This window comes from Oncorhynchus mykiss, chromosome 32 (assembly GCF_013265735.2).
Source record: "Oncorhynchus mykiss isolate Arlee chromosome 32, USDA_OmykA_1.1, whole genome shotgun sequence".
NCBI classification, from domain to species: Eukaryota; Metazoa; Chordata; class Actinopteri; order Salmoniformes; family Salmonidae; genus Oncorhynchus; species Oncorhynchus mykiss.
This window is the reverse complement of record NC_050572.1, coordinates 34,336,389-34,358,881: the sequence shown is the minus strand read 5'-3', so window position 1 is coordinate 34,358,881 and position 22,493 is coordinate 34,336,389. Positions and strand designations below refer to the sequence as shown.

General features: G+C 41.7%; 2 protein-coding genes across 4 annotated transcripts; both read left to right on the top strand.

Moving 5' to 3' along the window:
• Positions 1–354: 354 nt before the first annotated feature.
• LOC110489314 (inhibitor of growth protein 4) lies at positions 355–6,091 on the top strand. 3 transcript variants are annotated; one of them, XM_021562034.2, is made up of 8 exons: positions 357–486; positions 1,034–1,105; positions 1,276–1,442; positions 1,744–1,858; positions 2,169–2,280; positions 4,012–4,156; positions 4,638–4,699; positions 4,851–6,091. In XM_021562034.2, the coding sequence occupies exons 1-8, from the start codon at positions 375–377 to the stop codon at positions 4,888–4,890; spliced, it is 825 nt and encodes a 274-aa protein (XP_021417709.2). In that variant the 5' UTR covers positions 357–374; the 3' UTR covers positions 4,891–6,091. The 3 variants fall into 3 exon arrangements, with proteins under 3 accessions (XP_036827229.1, XP_021417709.2, XP_021417710.1); XM_021562035.2 differs by having other exon boundaries at positions 1,034–1,157; XM_036971334.1 differs by lacking the exons at positions 4,638–4,699; positions 4,851–6,091 and adding an exon at positions 4,279–4,631 and having other exon boundaries at positions 355–486.
• A 7,975-nt stretch (positions 6,092–14,066) lies between these two features.
• LOC110489300 (glyceraldehyde-3-phosphate dehydrogenase) lies at positions 14,067–21,774 on the top strand. Its single transcript, XM_021562009.2, has 12 exons — positions 14,067–14,177; positions 14,697–14,742; positions 16,575–16,674; positions 16,777–16,886; positions 17,181–17,271; positions 17,535–17,650; positions 17,899–17,980; positions 19,764–19,915; positions 20,103–20,181; positions 20,321–20,404; positions 20,902–20,999; positions 21,506–21,774. Exons 2-12 carry the CDS (start codon positions 14,720–14,722, stop codon positions 21,573–21,575), a joined length of 1,005 nt encoding a protein of 334 aa, XP_021417684.1. The 5' UTR covers positions 14,067–14,177; positions 14,697–14,719; the 3' UTR covers positions 21,576–21,774.
• The last annotated feature ends 719 nt before the right edge of the window (positions 21,775–22,493 follow it).

Sequence of the window (22,493 nt, the reverse complement as noted above, 5' to 3'; positions counted from 1 at the left end):
GGGAGAGGCCAAAAAGTGATATAAGTTTCAATAAGATTGGATATTTAGCATTTATAGCAATGGTTATCAACTGTACTGCAGGGATGGAATGGAAGTCGTAGAAAATTGAGGTTGTGGTGGCACCTGCAGAGAGGTATTTGGGTGTGTGAGACTTGACATCAGAAGAGTTACAGGATGTGTTAAGTGGTGATGTCCCATCCTTTCAGGGTGATGGCATGATGTAGGAGTAAATACATTTAATTAGTAGAGTAGGGTGGTGTTAATTTTATTTTATATAATTTTGAAATTAGTGAGTGTAGTGTTAGATGGTAGGGTATTTTTATTTTCCAAGCAAATTATAAGGGAGTTGCACTCCAGTCTCGTAGGTGGCGGTAATGCAACAAATTGGATGCCAACCGCCGTTAAACCTCATAAAAACCTCGGAAAAACCTTTGTTTATTATTTTCAAGATGGCGGCGGGAATGTATTTAGAACATTACCTTGACAGTAAGATAGTTTCCTTTTTTCATGTTTTATTCGTGAAATAATGTAGAATCATACTAAAATATTGTGTAATGGAATTTGTTTGTGTATTTTTGTTTTACTTGCACGCATAGCTACTCCCAGAACCAGTACCAGGGCTTGAGGAGACAAGAAGCCCAGTTACTGGTTCAGCTAACGTTAACGTTACTACATAAAAAAGCACAGGGCAAGGGACAAAGAGCACGCGAGAAAGCTAACTTACGTTAGCTAAGTTAGCGCGCCTGCAACCCAAGTTAGCTAGATGGCCAGCTAACAAAGCGGTGCATAATTATACCATTCTTGAGCGACTCTAAATGACTTTGTTGTATCGTAGGGTTCTATTCAGTGGTATCCCCACGTTTACGCAATAACAGTTATACATATTTATAGACCAGCATTGACAATTTTAGTAACGTTACCTAACACACACAAGAAGCTAGCAATGTTGCAGCCCACTGACGCTGATGGTACATACTGGTGTATTTGGAACCCGGTATATAACGTGATATACTGTACAACCTTGTTTTTCTAGGTATAGAAAATCTGCCTTTTGAGCTACAGAGGAATTTCACTCTTATGAGAGACCTGGACACACGGACAGAGGGTGAGAGACTCACACAGATCTGATATCATGATTGTTGCTGCTATCATAACAGGTAAATAGAAAACACTTATCCAGAGTGTCTAGGCTAAAGTCAGAAGTCAGTGTGCATGTAGCCCATGTGATGGTTGTATCCACAATTGACTATAAATTAATTCATCTCTTTCTCTCAGATCTGAAAGGGCAGATAGACTCTTTGGCTCGTGAGTACACGTCAAACACACACACCCTCTCCTCTGAGCAGAAGCTCTCCCTGCTCCGGCAGATCCAGCAGTCATATGGCAAGTGTAAAGAGTTTGGAGATGATAAGGTCCAACTGGCCATGCAGACCTATGAGATGGTGAGTAGGACCTTAAGATGGATACAGTAGACTGGGAATAGAAGCGCTGCTTGGGGTCCATACTAGTAATGAGGAAAGGAAAGGTGCTCCTTGGAGAGAGGTGTACCTCAGGTTGCAGGTAAGCTTTACATAGTGAAATGTGTGTTATATTCTCAATTAGCATGTTTGATGCAGCTGGAAATGGAAATGTTGACTACTTTCTGCTTCGACTCTGATTAGTTAGCCTAGGCAAGTTGAGATTTCTATCATTTCTACATGTAATATCTCAGTCAGAGTCCTGTTACTCATTATGACCCCTCAGGTTGACAAACACATTCGCAGGCTGGACACAGACCTGGCCCGCTTCGAGGCAGACCTGAAGGAGAAAAAGATTGAGAGCACAGACTATGACTCAACCTCCAGTAAGGGAATCAAGAGTAAGTTCTGTTCAGGCACTTTGTGCTCATTTTCATTCAATGTTGTCCCTTCAACCCAAATGTGACTTTTTAGTGTTGTCTCATTGACGTTCAACCCTATAGATAGCTGTGAATTGGGCCATGTTCATTATGGCATGCAATGGAAAACATTTAGCAAAAACAAACATTTGCTTACTCTTATTGGACAAGTCCAGGGAGTCCCTCCTTATTTATTTTATTAGTCTATTTTTTTCTGTTTGGTGCTTCATAAACAACCCAGGTAAGCTCCAAATGTGTCCATAGCCTAAAAAGTTTTTTTTTTTTTTTTCAGGTGAGCTCAGAGGGCCAAAAGAGAAGAAGGTGGCTCGCACAAGGTTAAAGGTGAAGTCAGACGACGACTGCAGCCCCAAAAGCGGACAGAAGAAAGTCAAACTAACACAAGCGTATGTACACTTAAAACATACGTTTCATAGGCTGATGCTTTGTACGAGGGATGCACAATATATCTGTGAACATATCGGAATCGGACGATATTAGCTTAAAAAAAAATGCCAACATCGGTATCAGCCCGATGTTAATAACTGATGTCAAAGCTACCGTGCATACCTATATAACATGATGTAATAACGCCACGTAAAATGTAGCGCTACACGTGCAACACAGCATTCCTAACCTAGCCCACACAATGTCTGCTGTGTGGATCGAGCAGTCATTTGAAAGAGTAACAAAATGTCAGTGAGACAACTCAAAGGCGAAATCCATTAACACCAAGATAATGGAATTCATTGCCCTTGACAATCAACCGTTCTCTGTCGTGGTTGATGTTGACTTTCGCCGACTGGTCGAGCACCGGTACACAATACCAAGTGCGCTATTTTTCAGATGTTGCCCTACCGGAGTTACACAGTAATGGCGTCACTGCTATTAGCTTCACGACATACTATGGAATGCCGTTTGGGTCTTTGCGTGTCATAAAAGATTCAGTAGCACTGTCTAAGCTGGACAAAAAAGTCTGCAAACCGGCCACAAACGATGTGTTTACAATACCGCGTTGGCAATAAAGCATTATTTGATCGGCCGCAGCTTCTGGGGTAGCTAACTTTAGCTTGGTACCTACAACCAGCCTGAAAACAATGGCCAGTAGAAACTGCAGTCATTTTCAATATTCTTCGCAATGATTTTTGAATCCTTGTGACTAAGTATTGTTGTTCGCCTATTGAAATTGAACTTCAGATCCATGAAAATAAATAGCTAGCTAGCTACTTAACCCTGTTTCCCAAAGTTAACATTATAAGCAGCCAGCTAGCTTCATCTGGCGAGTGAGGCTCGACCAGACCGGGTTACATAGATGGGTCTGACCACCTTTAATCAATTAAGAACTGTCTTCTAAATTAGGGTTAATTTAGATGATGACACCTAGCTATATAGTTAGCTAGCTAACAATAGCTACTGAAACAGATTATGTCGTGTTATTTGACACTTGACGTATATCTTTTTTGACATGCAAAGACCCAAACAGCGTTCCATAGAAATCCTGGTAGAGAATGAAAGGACTGAACAAATGAACAACAAAACATGGGTGGCAGGTAGCCTAGTGGTTAGAGCGTTGAATCCCCGAGCTGACAGGGTAAAAATCTGTCCTTGTGCCCCTGAACAAGGCAGTTGTCTAACTGTTCTTAGGCCGTCATTGAAAATAAGAATTTGCTCTTAACTGACTTGCCTAGTTAAATACAGGAAAAATAGATTTTAAAAATAAATAGGTTTTGATTATGTTTTACATTTACATACGTAAATCCCAACAATAACTTTTTGGTCAGTGTGTGTGTGTGTGTGTGTATGTGTGTGTATCCTTTTATTTAACTGGGCAAGTCAGTTAAGAACAAATTCTTATTTACAATGACGGCATGGACAACGCTGTACTAGAATGCTTTAAAGGCCGCTAAAACTTTTAAGTTTTGGTTATCGGTAGCGGGTCAAAAATGTCATATCAGTGCATCACTACTTTGTACCAGATATAACCACGACAGCTCATTTTCATCTCCACTCAAATAACTCCCGTGAACCTAACCGAAATGTGCTGTTCTGGTCTCACTACGTTTCTTACAGCAGCTTCTGATGCAATACATCTCTTCCTTTCAGTATTCATCCCCATTGTCCTCCCTTGTTGTCCTTAGGCCTGAGTTCACAGCCCCTACAGTGAACTTTGGGAACGTCCACCCCTCGGACGTGCTGGACATGCCCGTGGACCCCAACGAGCCCACCTACTGCCTGTGTCACCAAGTGTCCTATGGAGAGATGATTGGCTGTGACAACACAGACGTGAGTCCACAGCTTTCTGCCAATGACGATCTAGTGGTACATGAGCACTAGGTCCAGAGTTGAGGTCAGTTCTTTCAATTCAGGAAGGAAACTGACATTCCAATTCCCTTTTTTTCTCATAGAGAGAAGCAATGACATCACGTCCTGAGATGACGGAATTGAAATGAACCCCAACCCTGATTGGGTCAACTATTCACTATGATCCAAATTATAACCTGATTTCTGGGCACTAGAATGTTCCTACAAAAAATACAACATTGACATGAATGTGTGATTTTTACCTAAAAGTTTGATTTATAAAATAGTGTTTAGAAATGAGCGATGGCTTTGGAATTTTTGGCACTTAAATCAAAGATGAATTAAGTAAAACCTAAATAAAGGCTAGTTCCTTTTGGCCCACTAGAGGGCAGTAAAGCATTAAAAGTCTCTCCCAGCACTAATGGAATACTAAGCAGAATGTATTGTGTTGGACTCATTGCAGTGCTCCATTGAGTGGTTCCACTTCGCCTGCGTGGGGCTGACAACAAAACCCAGAGGAAAATGGTAAGTCAAGGAGAAGATGGAAATCAGGAATTTAGGATTGGAAAATATGGATTTTTCACCTATAACATGGAAGAGATCAAGACCAAGAATGTATCACCATTTATCTCTCACCCTTTCTTTTCTCTTTTCCTCTATCATTTCTTACACCCAGGTACTGTCCAAGGTGTACTCAGGAGAGGAAGAAAAAATGAACCCAGAGACAATCATAACCAACAATCATAACGCTAGAGTTTACAAATGAGGGTTCAGTGTTTGTATTGGAACATGGGGAAACCCTCCATAAACACTAACATGGACCCAGCAGGGTCATGTTTAATAGGTCACACCGTCGCAAATTGTCAAAACCAAAATGAGCATTTCCTATTGGACAAGTCCAGAGTAGCCCTTCCCTGTATCAGTCCATATTCTTCAGTTCAGTGTCTAATGAACACGACCCCCCCCCCCCCCCCCCCCACAGTATTAGGGTCCTGCTGGTCTGCCATCCTGTATAATTCTCGTTGTTAAACAGAAAGAAGCAATGATGGACATTTGACAGACGTTCCCCAATCATGACTATTATGTTGCGTTTTATTTTTGACGGTTGCTTTAATGCCTTTATATGCAGAGTAATACAGGGACGTATACCCTTATTTTACAGCCGGTGGTTCTATATGGCTCTCAGCCACTCGGTTGCTTCATGACAGACTAACAGCGACTCCTACTTGATGCTTTTATACTGAACACTATTCAGCCCTGATACACGCAGATCACATGTGTTAACTCTTATTTTCCAACTGTTCTCTTAATTCACCCCTGGTTATTTCCATATCAGACTTTTGGGGGACAGAACATTTATTGATTAAGCAGAGTCATTGATTAAGTTGATAGATTTGACTCAATGAGAATATACAGATCTAGATCTCCTAGTTCAGAATGCAGTCGGAAGCAAACTGGACAGAATTTCTCTCGCACATTTGCTTAAACAGCAATGACCTGTATTGCAGGTTGTTTGCACAAAATTAGTGCGCTGGAAATGGAATTGCTTAAAGGAATGTAGATGCTAACACTTTCAAATATATATATATATGGATGTTTTGATAGGCCCCAACTCACATCATTCAACAATGTCCTGTATATTTCTATTATGGAGAGGCATATCTTTGACTGGCTGTGTTTATGAAGAGCCTTATTGATCATTACTGTAAGAATAACCATTTAAAAGTTTCAGTTACTTGATACTTTGCTCAGTAGGTTTTGACTGGTGCCTCAAGAATATTATTTCAAGTTAAACTAATGAACATTTATTTTGTTGCCATTTACTTTTTGTATTCGAAGTGTAATTGAATACTGTACTGAAACATTGGGTGCTGTTTTTGGTGTTTTTCCATTTAAGCAATAAAGCTTTAAAAAAAATAATAATAATTGTAAAATGACATTTGTTTCTAGAAGTTGCTATATTTTCATTAGCTTAACATGTGTATTCCTGCTGTATTTCCTGCATGTAATATTTTTTGGGCCCAATGTGCGAGATGTCTAAGAAAGATAGACACATCTTTGCATGGATAGTATTGACAACATCAATCTGACGTCATCCAATAGTTTATCACTCTAAGATGTTCTTTCCTTCGACCCACTGTTATTTTGGTAGACATCAAATAACTTCATAAGTCCAACATTGTACACAGCTGGCCCATTCCCTAAGTGTTAAATCCCTGTACTATTTCAAACCCCATCACCAACAGTGCAGTGTTCAATCTGACTAAAAGTCTCATCACTGCTCTATCATAGACCATAGCATGTCCTGTGCTTTCCAAAATTCCAGAAGGTGTCCGTCTTCCCTTTTTCATATGACACTAGTGAATCATATAAAATAAATGTGCATATAGAGGCAACTGCCAAAATAAAGGAAACACTTGTGTGAATGAGGGAGACAAAGTATATTGAAAGCAGGTGCTTCCACACAGGTGTTGTTCCTGAGAAATTCCTAAGCGAGTAACATTCCATGATGCTTAGGGTCATGTATAAAAATGCTGGGCAGACCCAGTTGCCCATTATTTTGGCCACAATGGCTATACCCCCATAGGATGACAATACCCCCATCCACTGGGCACGAGTGGTCACTGAATAGTTTGATGAGCATAGAAACAATGTAAACCATAAGCCGTCTCGGTCACGACATCTCAACCCAATTGAACACTTATAGGACATTCTGGAGCAGTGCCTGATACGTTTTCCACGACATCAACAAAATTATTACATTTCTCATGGAAGAATTTTGGAAGGATGCGACACCAGAGTTCCAGATACTAATGCGAAGGTACATTGAAGCTTTTCTGGCTCATGATGGCAGAATGCCCTATTAAGACTGTGGGGCGGCAGGTAGCCTAGTGGTTAGAGCGTTGGGCCAGTAACTGAAAAGTTTCTAGATCGAATCCCTGAGCTGACAAGGTAAAAATCTGTCGTTCTGCCCCTGAACAAGGCAGTTAACCCACTGTTCTTAGGCCGTCATTGTAAATAAGAATTTGTTCTTAACTGACTTGCCTAGTTAAATAATACAAATATTGGTGTTAGTTTTATTTTGGCAGTTACCTGTATGTGGAAGGTGTTTATGGGTGGAGATTATTAGGAATTGTTTTGTTTATTATATATACAGTACCATTCAACATTTTGGACACCTACTTATTCAAGGGGTTTTCTTTATTTGTACTATTTTCTACATTGTAGAATAATAGCGAAGATATCAAAACTATGAAACAACACATATGGAATCATGTAGTAACCAAAAAAGTGTTAAACATATCAAAATATTTTTTTTTCTTTTAGATTCTTCAAAGTAGCCACCCTTTGCCTTGATGACATCTTTGCACACACTTGACATTCTCTGAACCAGCTTCACCTGGAATGGTTTTCCAACAGTCTTGAAGGAGTACACACATATGCTGAGCACTTTTTGGCTGCTTTTCCTTCACTCTGCGGTCCAACTCCTCCCAAACAATCTCAATTGGATTGAGGTCGGGTGATTACAGAGGCCAAGTCATCTGATGCAGCACTCAATAACTCTCCTTCTTGGTGAATTAGCCCTTACACAGCCTGGTGGGGTGTTGGGTCATTGTCCTGTTGAAAAACAAATGATAGTCCCACTAAGCGCAAACCAGATGGGATGGTGTATTGCTGTGGTAGCCATGCTGGTTACGTGTGCTTTGAATTCTAAATAAATCACAGGAAGTGTCACCAGCAAAGCACCCCCACACCTCCTCCTCCATGCTTCACGGTGGGAACTACACATGCGGAAATCATCTGTTCACCTACTCTGCGTCTCACAAAGACACAGCGGTTGGAACAATCTCAAATTTGGACTCATCAGACCAAAGGACAGATTTCCACCAGTCTAATGTCCTTTGCACGTGTTTCTTGGCGCAAGCAAGTCTCTTCTTATTATTGGTGTCCTTTAGTAGTGGTTTCTTTGCAGCAATTCAACCATGGAGGTCTGATTCAAGCAGTCTCCTCTGAACAATTTATGTTGAGATGTGTCTGTTACTTGAACTCTGTGAAGCATTTATCTTGGCTGCAATTTCTGAGGCTGGTTACTCTAATGAATTTATCCTCTGCAGCAGAGGTAACTCTGGGTCTTCTTTTCCTGTGGTGGTCCTCATGAGAGCCAGTTTCATTATAGCGCTTGATGGTTTTTGCGACTGCACTTGAAGAAACTTTAAACGTTCTTGAAATGTTCTGCATTGACTGACCTTCATGTCTTAAAGTAATGATGGACTGTTGTTTCTCTTTGCTTATTTGAGCTGTTCTTGCCATAATATTGACTTTTACCAAAGGCTATCTTCTGTATACTACCCCTACCTTGTCCCAAAACAACTGATTGGCTCAAACTCAATAAGAAGGAAAGAAATTCCACAAATGAACTTTTAAGAAGGCACACATGTTAATTGAACCTCATGAATCTGGTTGAGAGAATGCCAAGAGTTTGCAAAGCTGTCATCACGTCAAAGGGTGGCTACTTTGAAGAATCTCAAACATAAACTATATTTTGATTTAACACTTTTTTTGGTTACTAATTCCATATGTGTTATTTCGTAGTTTTGATGTCTTTACTATAATTCTACTATGTTGAAAATAGTCAAAGTAAAGAAAAACCCTTGAATGAGTAGGTGTGTCCAAACTTTTGACTGGTAGGATATGTCATCCCAGAGTAGAGTGTATTCAGTAGCTTGGAAGACCATGAGAAGGTTATCGGCCATATTTTTAGGTTGACCTTTACTTCACCTATGTGACTTAACTACTGCAAGGGTTCAAATGTGGGGTGCTGGAGAGCTACTCTAGCTAGGCCTATGTGTTGTCATTTCAACTCATCTCCATTCAGTGATTCAGTGACCATACAGTTGAAGTCGGAAGTTTACATACAGTTAGGTTGGAGTCATTAAGACTTGTTTTTCAACCATTCCACAAATTTCTTGTTAACAAACTATAGTTTTGGCAAGTCGGTTAGGACATCTGCTTTGTGCATGACACAAGTAATTTTCCCAACAATTGTTTACAGACAGATTATTTCTCTTATAATTCACTGTATCACAATTCCAGTGGGTCAGAAGTTTACATACACTAAGTTGACTGTGCCTTTAAACAGCTTGGAAAATTCCAGAAAATTATGTCATGGCTTTAGATGCTTCTGGTAGGCTAATTGACATAATTTGAGTCAATTGGAGGTGTACCTGTGGATGTATTTCAAGGCCTACCTTCAAACTCAGTGCCTCTTTGCTTGACATCATGGGACAATCAAAAGAAATCGGACAAGACCTCAGAAAGACAATTGTAGACCTCCACAAGTCTGGTTCATCCTTGGGAGCAATTTCCAAACACCTGAAGGTACCACGTTCATCTGTACAAACAATAGTACGCAAGTATAAACACCATGGGACCACACAGCCATCATACCACTCAGGAAGGAGATGCGTTCTGTCTCCTATAGATGAACGTACTTTGGTGCGAAAAGTGCAAATCAATCCCAGAACAACAGCAAAGGACCTTGTGAAGATGCTGGAGGAAACAGGTACAAAAGTATATATATCCACAGTAAAACGAGTCCTATATTGACATAACCTGAAAGGCCGCTCAGCAAGGCAGAAGCCACTGCTTCAAAACCGCCATAAAAAAGCCACACTACGGTTTGCAACAGCGCATGGAGACAAAGATCATACTTGTTTGAGAAATGTACTCTGGTTTGATTAAACAAAAATAGAACTGTTTGGTCATAATGACCATTGTTTTGTGTGGAGGAAAAAGGGGGAAGCTTGCAAGCCGAAGAACACCATCCCAACCGTAAAGCACGGGGGTAGCAGCATGATGTTGTGGGGGTGCTTTGCTGCAGCAGGGACTGGTGCACTTCACAAACTAGATGGCATCATGAGGGAGGAAAATGATGTGGATATATTGAATGTGCATCTCAAGACATCAGTCAGGAAGTTAAAGCTTGGTCGCAAATTAGTCTTCCAAATGGACAATGACCACAAGCATACTACCAAAGTTGTGGCAAAATGGCTTAAGGACAACAAAGTCAAGGTATTGGAGTGACCATCACAAAGCCCTGACCTCAATCCTATAGAACATTTGTGGGCAGAACTGAAAGCGTGTGTGAGCAAGGAGGTCTACAAACCTGACTCAGTTACACCAGCTCTGTCAGGAGGAATGGGCCAAAATTCACCCAACTTACTGTGGGAAGCTTGTGGAAGGCTACCCAACACATTTGACCCAAGTTAAACAATTTAAAGGCAATGCTTCCAAATACTAATTGAGTGTATGTAAACTTCTGACCCACTGGGAATGTGACGAAATTAATAAATCTCTCTACTAATTATTCTGACATTTCACACTCTTAAAATAAAGTGGTGATCCTAACTGACCTAAGACAGGGGATTTTTTTACTAGGATTAAATGTCAGGATTTGTGAAAGGCTGAGTTTAAATGTATTTGGCAAAGGAGTATGTAAACTTCCCGACTTCAACTGTATCTGCAGAGACATTGATTTGTATTGATCCTGCAGCCATTTACGTTTTGTTACTCATCAATTTGTCAGCTGTAACACTCCACATTCTCCAAAGTTCAGTCTAGTCAAGACATGTTGAAAGCCCAAATAACAGCCCTAAAAATGTCATGTATTGGGAACCGGAAAGGACGGTGCCAATTTTAGTTGGCATATGGGTTTATCGAACTTATATGACATGAATGATGATATCTTGACAGAGTTGTGCTGGAGCAAAGACCAGCATTTTACTCTAAAGGAATGGAGTTGGAAGGCTTTGGTGTACAAGACGTGCCTTAGGGAGTTAAACTCAATCGCTACACTATCCCCCGAATCCCCCGAATTCGCAAAACTACATCTGCCGAGTGTAATCAAGAGGGACTTGGTATAGAAAAATGTGGGGAGGAAGGGGGTAATGTAGTGACAGTTGACAAATTTATGTCAGATGTAGTTTTGTGAGCTAGAAGTCTATGCAGATATGCAGAGCAATTGACTACTCTGACTGAATTAAATTAGCTTTTTGGTGACTTTGGGTTGACATCCAAACTGTGCACGCAGATACTGCAGATGCCAAACAGCTGGCAAAGTCCACTTTTCAAAGGCACACTGGCGGTACCTTTGCCATTGGCCATGCTCTGGGCTGTGCACTCACAGATCTCCTCACTATTCAGACATCATGAGAGTGGGGCAGAGAGTCTTGTAAAATGTCAACCACCAGTGGAAACAAATGTCTTTCTCTCTCACCCACTTGTTTCCCCTCTGCAGGTCTCTTTATGATTGGTCACAAGAAGTTCACATTAATCAACTGTGAGCCTCATTAACTGTGGGATTTATTATTTAGTTAATTTGATTCAGACTGCAGTAAATTATCCCAGAGAATGCTCAATTCATACAGCATATGGGCAAGGATATTCAGGTAATAATACTGTAAGGACCCTGGGTTTATAAGAGCGGAAATCGATTCTGCCGCATGAGCATGCGGACCTCGGGCTCGAAGGTCGAGAGTTCGAGACCTGCTCCCTGACGTTTCATTACAATACATTGTGCTGACTATAAGCCTACAAGTATTGTCAAATTAGGTATATGAAAAGTCAACACATCCTAGAGGATGACTGTTGGATGTGTCAATGTTGAGAAAGGATATGATCAAAAATCATATAGGCCCATGCAATGTTGTTTCTGAAAACATTCCTCAATGGTGTGCCTAGTCTACACTGTACATATGCAAGATGTACACTAGCAACGTGCACCACATAGTCACATGCCCCAAGTCTCAAAGCATCATATTTGAGAAGAGACCCCTTGACTCTAAACAAGTAGCCTAGTACAACAGAATTTGAGTCTTACCTTGGCAGGGTGCCAATTTAAAGGCAGAGCGATATGATATAGATGCAGAAATTAAACAGCATAGTGGGTCAAATCCCGGAACAACTAAGAGCGTTGAAGTGCGAGGCTCAACTTCTCCGCTGTTTAATGTCCCATGGCTACCAGGCAGCGATAGCGTAAGTGCACAAGCACAGACACTCCGTGTGAGAGCGGACTGAGTCATCGACTGAGTCATCGACGGACAGATTGCTATAACGTATGATGTGGTAAGCTGATATGAACATTTTTATTTATTTATTTTATTTTATTTCACCTTTATTTAACCAGGTAGGTCCGTTGAGAACAAGTTCTCATTTACAACTGTGACCTGGTCAAGCTAAAGCAAAGCAGTGCAACAAAAAACAACAACACAGAGTTACACATGGGATAAACACAAGTACAGTCAATAACACAATTGAATAGAACAATATATATACAGTGTGTGCAAATGGAGTAAGGAAGTAAGGCAATAAATAGGCCATAGTAGCGAAGTAATTACAATTTAGCAAATTAACGCTGGAGTGATCGATGTGCGCTTTGGGGATGACCAGTGAGATATACCTGCTGGAGCGCATGCTACGGGTGGGTGTTGTTATGGTGACCAGTGAGCTGAGATAAGGGGGAGCTTTACCTAGCAAAGACTTATAGATGACCTGGAGTCAGTGGGTCTGGCACAAATATGTAGCGAGGGCCAGTTGACGAGAGCACACAGGTCGCAGTGGTGGGTGGTATATGGGGTTTTGGTGACAAAACGGATTGCACTATGACAGACTGCATCCAGTTTGCTGAGTAGAGTGTTGGAGGCTATTTTGTAAATGACATCGCCGAAGTCAAGGATCGGTAGGATAGTCAGTTTTACTAGGGTATGCTTAGCAGCATGGCTGAAGGATGCTTTGTTGTGAAATAGGAAGCCGATTTTGGATTGGAGATGCTTAATATGAGTCTGGAAGGAGTTTACAGTCTAGCCAGACACCTAGGTATTTGTAGTTGTCCACATATTCTAAGTCAGAACCGTCTTCAAAGCACCACAAATGTCAGACTTTGATGACAAAGTTTGATGACAAAATTCTTCCACGAAGAACCGCCGCGCCACCTTCCTGTTCAAGTGAGCACAGCACAATAAGGTGAGTCCAAAAAGGTATTGTATGCTGCTGCATAAATTATGCAATATTCCAGGGAGATATGTATACTGTAGCCAAGAAAGTAATACTAAGTGTATGTTGTAAGCTGTTAGTAGCCCATGTGCTACACCCTAATAATTTGGTCCCTTTTCCCCTCATAATTCAGCTTACTGTTCTGACTTGGTGGTGCACATGTAGCCTTTAGCATGTTTTTGAGAAATGTAATCATTGGATATTGTAAGAGCTTCCTTTGTCTGCTTATATGTTCCCTTTATTTATTATACGGTTCTGACTTGGTGTACAGGGAGGATACTGTAAGAATGGCCCATGTTCTGAATTATGTCGCTGTACATTTCAAAAGTACTGAACAAATTGTTATATTGACCACGTCATTTGATGTAATTTTTATAAAAGTCGCGTTGTCCGAGAGAGATTTACATGGTTATCAAAATGTTACGCCAGGGCAAGCCTACACGAAACACAGCCCTTATTTTAAGTGTTTCTAATATTCCCAATGGGAAAAATGAATGGTGGGAAAACAATTGGAACCATTTCCCTGTTTGAATGCTAGGTTTTATGGGTACCTCTACCTCTATTGTGTCACACCCTCTAGAAATGTATTGCCAGATCAATAATAAATTGGCTTTTAGTCCATGCGTATAAAAAATTGACAAATTAGTTAATCAATCCATCCAAACCCATCATTTTAATTGATTAGTATATGAATGAAATATAAAATTTGACTGAAAATGATTTCAAACATGATTTTGCCAAGATGCACCCACCGTCCGAATTAATGGTGTAGGTTTTTAGTTCTGTACTTCCTTGTCGATTGATAAGCGACAACGACCTTGACATTCTGACAGGGCGTGCGGGCGCGGAGGCGTGTCCAAGGACTCAATGGGAAGATAAAATGCGAGCGCACCTTTGCTCGTCCACGCTTCCCCTTGCAAACAAGTGGACAGACAGAGGCTATACAAGAACGGTACTTTAACATTTAGTTTGTTATGCCTTCAAAACTAATTTTAATTCAGTTTCATGTATGTGATCTACGCACTACTCATTGTAGGCATACGCTTATCTGGCGTTTTTAATTGTTTTCTTTTATGACTTTGCGGATCGTGTTTTTAAATGTTTTCTTTGGCATGCATATTTAGTCGCTTCATTTTTCTTTCAACGTTTTCCAAGACTGTTCAACTGTGTACATTTAATAAATGACTCATTGCCACAGACTAGATTCTCATGGCTATTTTAATATTTTCTTCTTTCTTTAACTTGATTGACGAACATCGTCTCTCAAACTCAGTCCTGGGGACCCCAATTAGTGGACTTTTGTTTTGTTGCTTTCACGACACAGCTAATCCAAATAGCCTATTTGATCATTTGAATCAGCTGTCTACTGCTAGGGTGAAAGACAAAACTAGTTTAAGTAACACTGACATTCAAATGTTGCATTATGCTCATATTACTTGTGATACGAAGTTAACTACTTTTTTACTTTCAGAGGACTAGACCATATCAGGCGAAATGGTGAAGATTGGGATCAATGGGTAAGTTGCTTTTGCTTAAATACTCTTGAATATTTTAACACTGTTTAACACAATTTTGACTTTTGTATTAAAGCTAGAGAATACGTTTTTAAAAGGTCACAAGAGACCTTGGCTTGCATTGCACAAATCCCATGATACAGTTTGTGTACTTAGGAACAAAGGTGGTGGACAGCCATACTGTAGCTACTAGTTCATAGGCCAAGTCTGGACACTTCCCCTGTCCATTCTCTACTTATTTATAGTTTTGGGTGTCACACTGCCTCTGCAACACTCACGTAGAAATCCTCTCAGCTGTCATGTCTTTATTCTATCTAATAATACCCTGTTAAAGTTCAGAGCTCAGATTGTCTAAGAGCTCCTCCAAACAGTCCTATCCTTTTAACCTTTATTTGGCCAATATATGGCTGTAAGTTGATATAGTTTTAAATGTAACTTTTTATTTAACTAGGCAAGTCAGTTGAGAACAAATTATTTAGGATGACGGCCAAACCCGGGCCAATTGAGCGCCGCCCTATGGGACTCCCGATCACGTCCGGATGTGATACAGCCTGGATTTGAACCCGGGACTGAAGTGACACCTCTTGCACAGAGTGCCTTAAATGGCTGCGCCACTTGGGAGTCCAATGACTGAATAATTGAGCAGCACAAAGATTAAAGCTGGATATGATAGGCCCTTTCTCAAATAAACATGAAGTCCAAGACAACCTGTAACATTGCCCATTTTAAACCGGAAACAATGACATGTCATTGTTCTGATTGACCTTTATACAGTGTGGAAGCTAAACATTCTTATCACTGAGTGCAATAAATCCTCCTGACTGTTCAGTTCCCTCAACCGATGTCATGGACGTGTTGAGTGACAACTTAATTGACTAGAACAGGGCTTGTTAATGGGATTGGATAACAAGGGTTTTGCTTCAGAACACCAACTGTTTACCTCCTAATGTTACCAAATGGGCTACTTGTTCTTCACTTTGTTTATACTCTGTTCTGATGCACTGAGTCCTTTTCTTGGTCAATACATTGACCCTTGTGAACAGGACACCCTTGTAGTTGGGGTTGTGTCGGCTTGCGTCACTGGACAAAGTTCAAATGAGTTTAAACATAATCACAATTCATGACAGTGAATCCTCAGTTGTATCTACTCTGTGAACTTGATTGTGATATACACTCCAAGACAGCTCTGCACTAATTGACTGCTGACAGTATCTACAAGGAAGTTAATACTTCAGCTGCCCAGAACTGACTTTTTAAATTCAGACTGAAAACAAGTCTAGACTACAATCCAGTGTACTTTCAGTGTCATCTAGATTCATATGCCTTATTATTGACCATAAACATTTCTCAACTACTGAAACTGAAGTCTCCTGCATTCAGCATTTGACTGTGGTCCTGTCAGTAATCTGCTTAAGTTACAGTAACCATCAGACTGAATGTATTTCACCTATGTGGATTGCGCTAAACACTTCACTGACATTATGCTTAAACTAGACCTACCCAACTGATGGCAATGTGGCTTAATCTAGTTTAAACACTATGGAAAAATGTATTTGCTTTTGGTGGGTAATGTCACTAACTACACAGGCCAACCAAGCTTACATATCTGTCTTTAACCTGATTATCCAATTTGTCCTAACCTGCACTTTCTCGTCACTTCTGGTCATGCTGCACCAACCCAACCATATTAGGCATGAGCAAAGGCTCTGGGCTGCAAATGTCAAGTATTGTTATCAGTCAAGGTTGGCAGGCCTTGTAGGGCTGCTGCCACCTGCTGGTATGATCATATGGATACATGGGGATTAATTGTAAAATGATCTGATTTCGCTTCTCAGATTTGGGCGTATTGGGCGCCTGGTGACCCGTGCTGCCGCCAAGAGTGGAAAAGTTGAGGTTGTCGCCATAAATGACCCCTTCATCGACCTAGACTACATGGTGAGAACTTTATACTACATTAAGTGCAGTACACTTAAAAAATTTAAACTAAACCTTCTCAGGTTTACTGTACCCTGACTGTACTTGCCCCTGTTTCCATAGGTCTACATGTTCAAGTATGACTCCACCCACGGTGTTTGGAAGCACAGTGAAGTGAAGCAGGAGGGTGGAAAGCTGATCATTGGGAACCTCCACATCACAGTTTTCCATGAGTGGGTTTTCCTTATTCTTTAAGTACATTGGTTCAAATTACACATTTGGATACTTTCCGCCACCCATATTAAGCTTAAAAGTTGACTAAAAAGCACTTTCAATGGTAATTTCTCCCTGGTTCTGCGAAACTGCCCCATTGACTCTTGGGCGTGCCAAGGCTGACGCTTGGGAGTGCTTGATCAGTCTAGACCACTTATGTTAGGGTGCCTATGGGTTTCACACCATTTGGAACCATTCAATATCTGTAATTGAATGATAGGTTTGTGGCTCTTAATCCCAACTTCTATCTTCAGGAGGGACCCCACTGCCATCAAATGGGGTGAGGCTGGCGCTGACTATGTTGTGGAGTCCACCGGTGTGTTCACCACCATCGACAAAGCTTCTGTAAGTACATCCGTTCACTAGCCGTAGGAAGGCTATCGTCACATTTTTATGTAGTTTGGGATATTGGCGAGCAGTCATTATAATTTTAGTAGGCATGTGCCGTGGCCCCGCTTTACAGTCACTTTTTTTACTTCTAAACTATTGCTTTTTAACATAGTTGGGGGTTTTTAAACTCTGTGCGTAAATGTTGTCTGGCTTGGTTAATCCACTGGCTTTGCTATTCCACAATGTAATTTTCCCTCTAACCCCAACTGCCACAACAGGCTCACCTGCAGGGAGGTGCCAAGAGGGTCATCATCTCTGCCCCCAGTGCAGATGCCCCCATGTTTGTGATGGGCGTCAACCACGAGAAGTACGACAACTCCCTGAAGGTCGTCAGGTAAGTTCCCCCCTCCTTCGTTGCATCTTAAAAGAGCCGTGTTAATTCCCTGTGGCCAAAAGATAATGTGTACATAGTTTCAGCCATGCTATCTCTGTGCTCTATTTAAACTTCTACCCCTCAGTCCTGAGGTAATACTATTTAAATAAATAGGCCATTTAAGCTGAGTCTGCAATGCATTTGTTGAACAATGTTTATTTATTTAACATTTGCGCTGGTATGATAGTAATTATGTAATGTCCTCACAGCAATGCCTCCTGCACAACTAACTGCCTGGCTCCCATCGCCAAGGTTATCAACGACAACTTTGGCATTGTGGAGGGTCTCATGGTAAGAACAGACTTTCCTTCAGTGTTTGACTTTGTTGAAGTGCAGTACTTACTGGAATGTAAACTCAGCAAAAAAAGAAACATCATCTCACTAACTGTGTTTACTTTCAGGAAACTTAACATGTGTCAATATTTGTATGAACATAACAAGATTTAACAACTGACATAAACTGAACAAGTTCCAGACATGTGACTAACAGAAATTGAATGTGTCCCTGAACAAAGGGAGGGTCAAAAGTAATTCAGTATCTGGTGTGGCCACCAGCTGCATTAAGTGCTGCATGTCATGGACTGCACCAGATTTGCCAGTTTGTGCGGTGAGATGTTACCCCACTCTTCCTCCAAGGCACCTCTAAGTTCCTGGACATTTCTGCACGGGAATAGCCCTAGCCCTCACCCTCCGACCCAACAGGTCGCAGGCGTGCTCAATGGGATTGAGATCCAGGCTCTTCGCTGGCCATGGCAGAACATTGACATTTCTGTCTTGCTGGAAATCACACACAGAATGTGCAGTAGGGCTGGTGGCATTGTCATGCTGCAGGGTCATGTCAGGATGAGCCTGCAGGAAGGGTACCACATGAGGGAGGAGGATGTCGTCCTTGTAATGCACAGCGTTGAGATTGCTTGCAATGACGACAAGCTCAGTCTGATGCTGTGACACACCGCCCCAGACCATGACGGACCCTCCAACAAATCGATCCCGCTCCAGAGTACAGGCCTCAGTGTAACGCTCATTCCTTCGATGACCATCACCCCACTTGAGACAAGATTGGGACTTGTCAGCGAAGAGCACTTTTTGCCAGTCCTGTCTGGTCTAGCGACAGTGGGTTTGTGCCCATAGGTGATGTTGTTGCTGGTAATGTGTGGTGAGGACCTGCCTTACAACAGGTCTACAAGCCCTCAGTCCAGCCTCTCAGCCTATTGTGGACAGTCTGAGCACTGATGGAGGGATTGTGCATTCCTGGTGTAACTCAGGCAGTTGTTGTCATCCTATACCTGTCCCGCAGGTGTGCTGTTCAGCTGTACTGATCCTGTGCAGGTGTTACACGTGGTCTGCCACTTGCGAGGACGATCAGCTGTCTGTCCTGGCTCCCTGTAGTGCGTCTTAGGCATCTCACAGTACGGACGTTGCAATTTATTGCCCTGGCCACATCTGCAGTCCTCATACCGCCTTGCAGCATGCCTAAGGCACGTTCGCACAGATGAGCAGGGACCCTGGGCATCTTGAGCTTTTTTTGTCAATAGAAAGTTATCTTTAGTGTCCTGAGTTTTCATAACTGAACTTAATTGCCTACCGTCTGTAAGCTGTTGTCTTAATGACCGTTCCAAAGGTGCATGTTTAATTGTTCATGGTTCATTGAACAAGCATGGGAAACAGTGTTTAAGCCCGTTCCAATGAAGAGCTGAAGTTGGATTTTTACAAATTATCTTTGAAAGACAGGGTCCGGAAAAAGGGAATTTTTTTGGGGAGTTCAGTAAAGTGTGTACTTAGCATTTACATTATCAGTGTTAACATAAGGTAATTACAGCCCAAAATCAAATTGTCCAATTAGTGTATCAATCTATCCAAACCCTCCTGGTTCATTTATTAGTATATCAATGAATTATACATTTTTCTGAAATGTTTGTTATATCAGTCTGCGATGACTCATGGGCGTAACTCAAAAGTAGTCCATTGAGATGAACATTTCCAAAACATAGATTCTGGAATGTCATATCCATTTAATTTTGGTGCCCTCCATAAACCATGCCTAGACTAACATCCCTACCACTGGTTCCCCCAGAGCACAGTTCATGCCGTCACAGCTACACAGAAGACTGTTGACGGGCCCTCCGGTAAGCTGTGGAGAGATGGACGTGGTGCCAGCCAGAACATTATCCCTGCCTCCACCGGCGCCGCCAAAGCCGTGGGAAAGGTTATCCCCGAGCTGAACGGGTATGAACTAATCAGGATCACTTTAATGAAGGTTTTGACACATGATAAAGGCTGGGATTTATATGGCCCTAGTGCTTTTTTAGTAGTGACGTGTGTTTTTTTTTTTTTTTTTTTTTTTTTTTTTCCCCCATACTTTAATTGTGCAATGGTGTGGCTCCTGAACCTTGTTGCTCTTTCTAACCCACAGCAAGCTGACGGGCATGGCCTTCCGTGTCCCCACTCCCAACGTGTCCGTGGTTGACCTGACTGTCCGTCTTGAGAAGGCTGTAAGTCTCCAACCACTTTAATACGTTCGCTTGTCTACTAGGGTTAAACTGGGTGTTTGGGATACGTTACCGGCATTACAGCAACAGGCACTTCATGTATGTATGGTCTACCTCTTTTTAACATGGTCGTCTGCTTTAGGCACCTTATGACGAGATCAAGAAGGTCATCAAGGCTGCTGCTGAAGGACCCATGAAGGGAATTCTGGGATACACAGAGGACCAGGTAAATTTCCTCAGTAACTCGGTCCCAGTCTTTTTTTTTTCTTAGTGTCCACTTGTATACTATTCCTTATGATTAAAACAATTAGATTAGTCTAAATCCGTCTACCAAACTGACCTGACGCCCCCCCCCCCCATGCATGTTTTGGTTTTTGCTTTGCACTACACAGCTGACTCCAACAACTAACTTATCAAGTATCTGAGTCGGCTGTCTAGTCCTCTGGCAAAAACCAAAACTTGCAGTTTGGAGAAACCCTTGTCTAAATCAGTGTTCTTGAACTTCAGTCCCAAGCCATTCTTTATTTGATGTATTCCAGAACTAGCACATCTGATTTGAATGAGGGATTATTAGTTGACAATTTGACTACTGTGCTAGTTCTGGAATGCATCGACTATGTGGCTGTAGTGCACACCAAGAACAGGCAACATTTCCTTACTCTAATGCCCGGGGCCTAAAGTCGGGCTGAAATGTCTAAGCGCTAAGTGCTTCCCCCCCTGCAGGTGGTGTCCACAGACTTCAACAGTGACTGCCGCTCCTCAATCTTTGACGCCGGTGCAGGAATTGCACTCAACGACCACTTTGTCAAGCTGGTCTCGTGGTATGTATGCAGGAACCTACACACCCTTGCAATCTCTCACCAGGTGTCCACTGACTCAATGTTTCATAGAGATGTACAGCGGTGTATTATTTGCATTGCAGTGAATGTTCTGTTATAACCTTGCCAAGGTCAGTGTAAATAAAATTATATATATATAAAAAAAAAAATGCAGAGCCTTGAGCAACATCGCAACTTCCCTTTAATTAGATTTTCTATCAACAAGTTGATACCTTGTCAGGATCTAAAGCAGGCCAAAAATATTAAACACAATAGCTTATTAAATAGTGTCCTGTTATTGTGGGATGGTGAAATGCAACACAAGTGGGGGGGGGGGGGGGGGGGGGGGGCAATTTGAAAATGAATGACTTCTGTTGGACCACATTGTTGAATGCAGTTCATTGGTGTCACTCACCCAGATACAATTGTGAATTACAACAGTCATTGAATTAGTATAGTCTTTTCTGTAATTTGTATGGTTGTGTTTCTTTAACTTCTCTTTTCCACAGGTACGACAACGAGTTTGGCTACAGCAACCGTGTCGTTGACCTGTGTCTGCACATGGCCTCCAAGGAGTGAACACAACTCCAAACCCCCACATCCTTCTGAATGGACATCCCACCAGAGAAAAAGAGCCTGTAGGGAACTCCAAGGCAACATTTTCATTCAACGTCACCTCTAGTGTGGACTGAATATGATTTTTGCTTGAAGAGTATCTTTTTACTGCATTATGGCTTAATTTGCACTCCGACAATAAAGGTCCCGTTTGTGAAAACTGTCCACGTTCTTCCAGAGCACATTTTCGTTATGGCGCTCAACAGCATTCTGATTATCTTTATTTTTTGCAACAAAAAATCTGTTTTATTCCAGTTGGTGCCTAATAAAGCACCTTGCATGGACTAACGTCCCTAGCCCACAGTTCACGTCGCCATAGAACAGATGGGCACTCCAGTAAGCTGGAGGCGCACCAGATAGCACATCACTCGTGTCATTAAGGCTGTCCAATCCAGGACCACTGTGTCCCTAATAGGTTTTTATCACCTGTGATGGATAGGATTGGTGTACTGCTTTTCACTTGGCTGAAATCTCAATTCTAAAGCAGTCATAGGGAGAGGCATCTATGCAGCTGGTCTAAAGTAGTTGACGTACCCAACTGCTGTGACTTGTAAAAAAGGGTTTAACTTAAGATGAACTACAGTATTGAATGGATTCTTTGTTTAAATTTAGGACTTAGTGTGGTTCTAAATTAAACTTTGCCCTGTAAGCCGGCCAGCATGGCCTTGCGTGTACCCCCTTGTCTGTGACCTGACAACCCATCTAGTAAGTCTAGCCTGACTGATCCAGAACAGAGTAGCAGAATGAAATCGGACAGGTCAAGGAGGTACTTGGATCCAGACTCATGGTAGGAAATGTATTGTCTGTGGGCGTGGCAGTGTTTGGCACAAGGAGTCTGGGTGCCAAGCAAGTCTCAGTACTTCCTACATGTTTAGTGTAAAT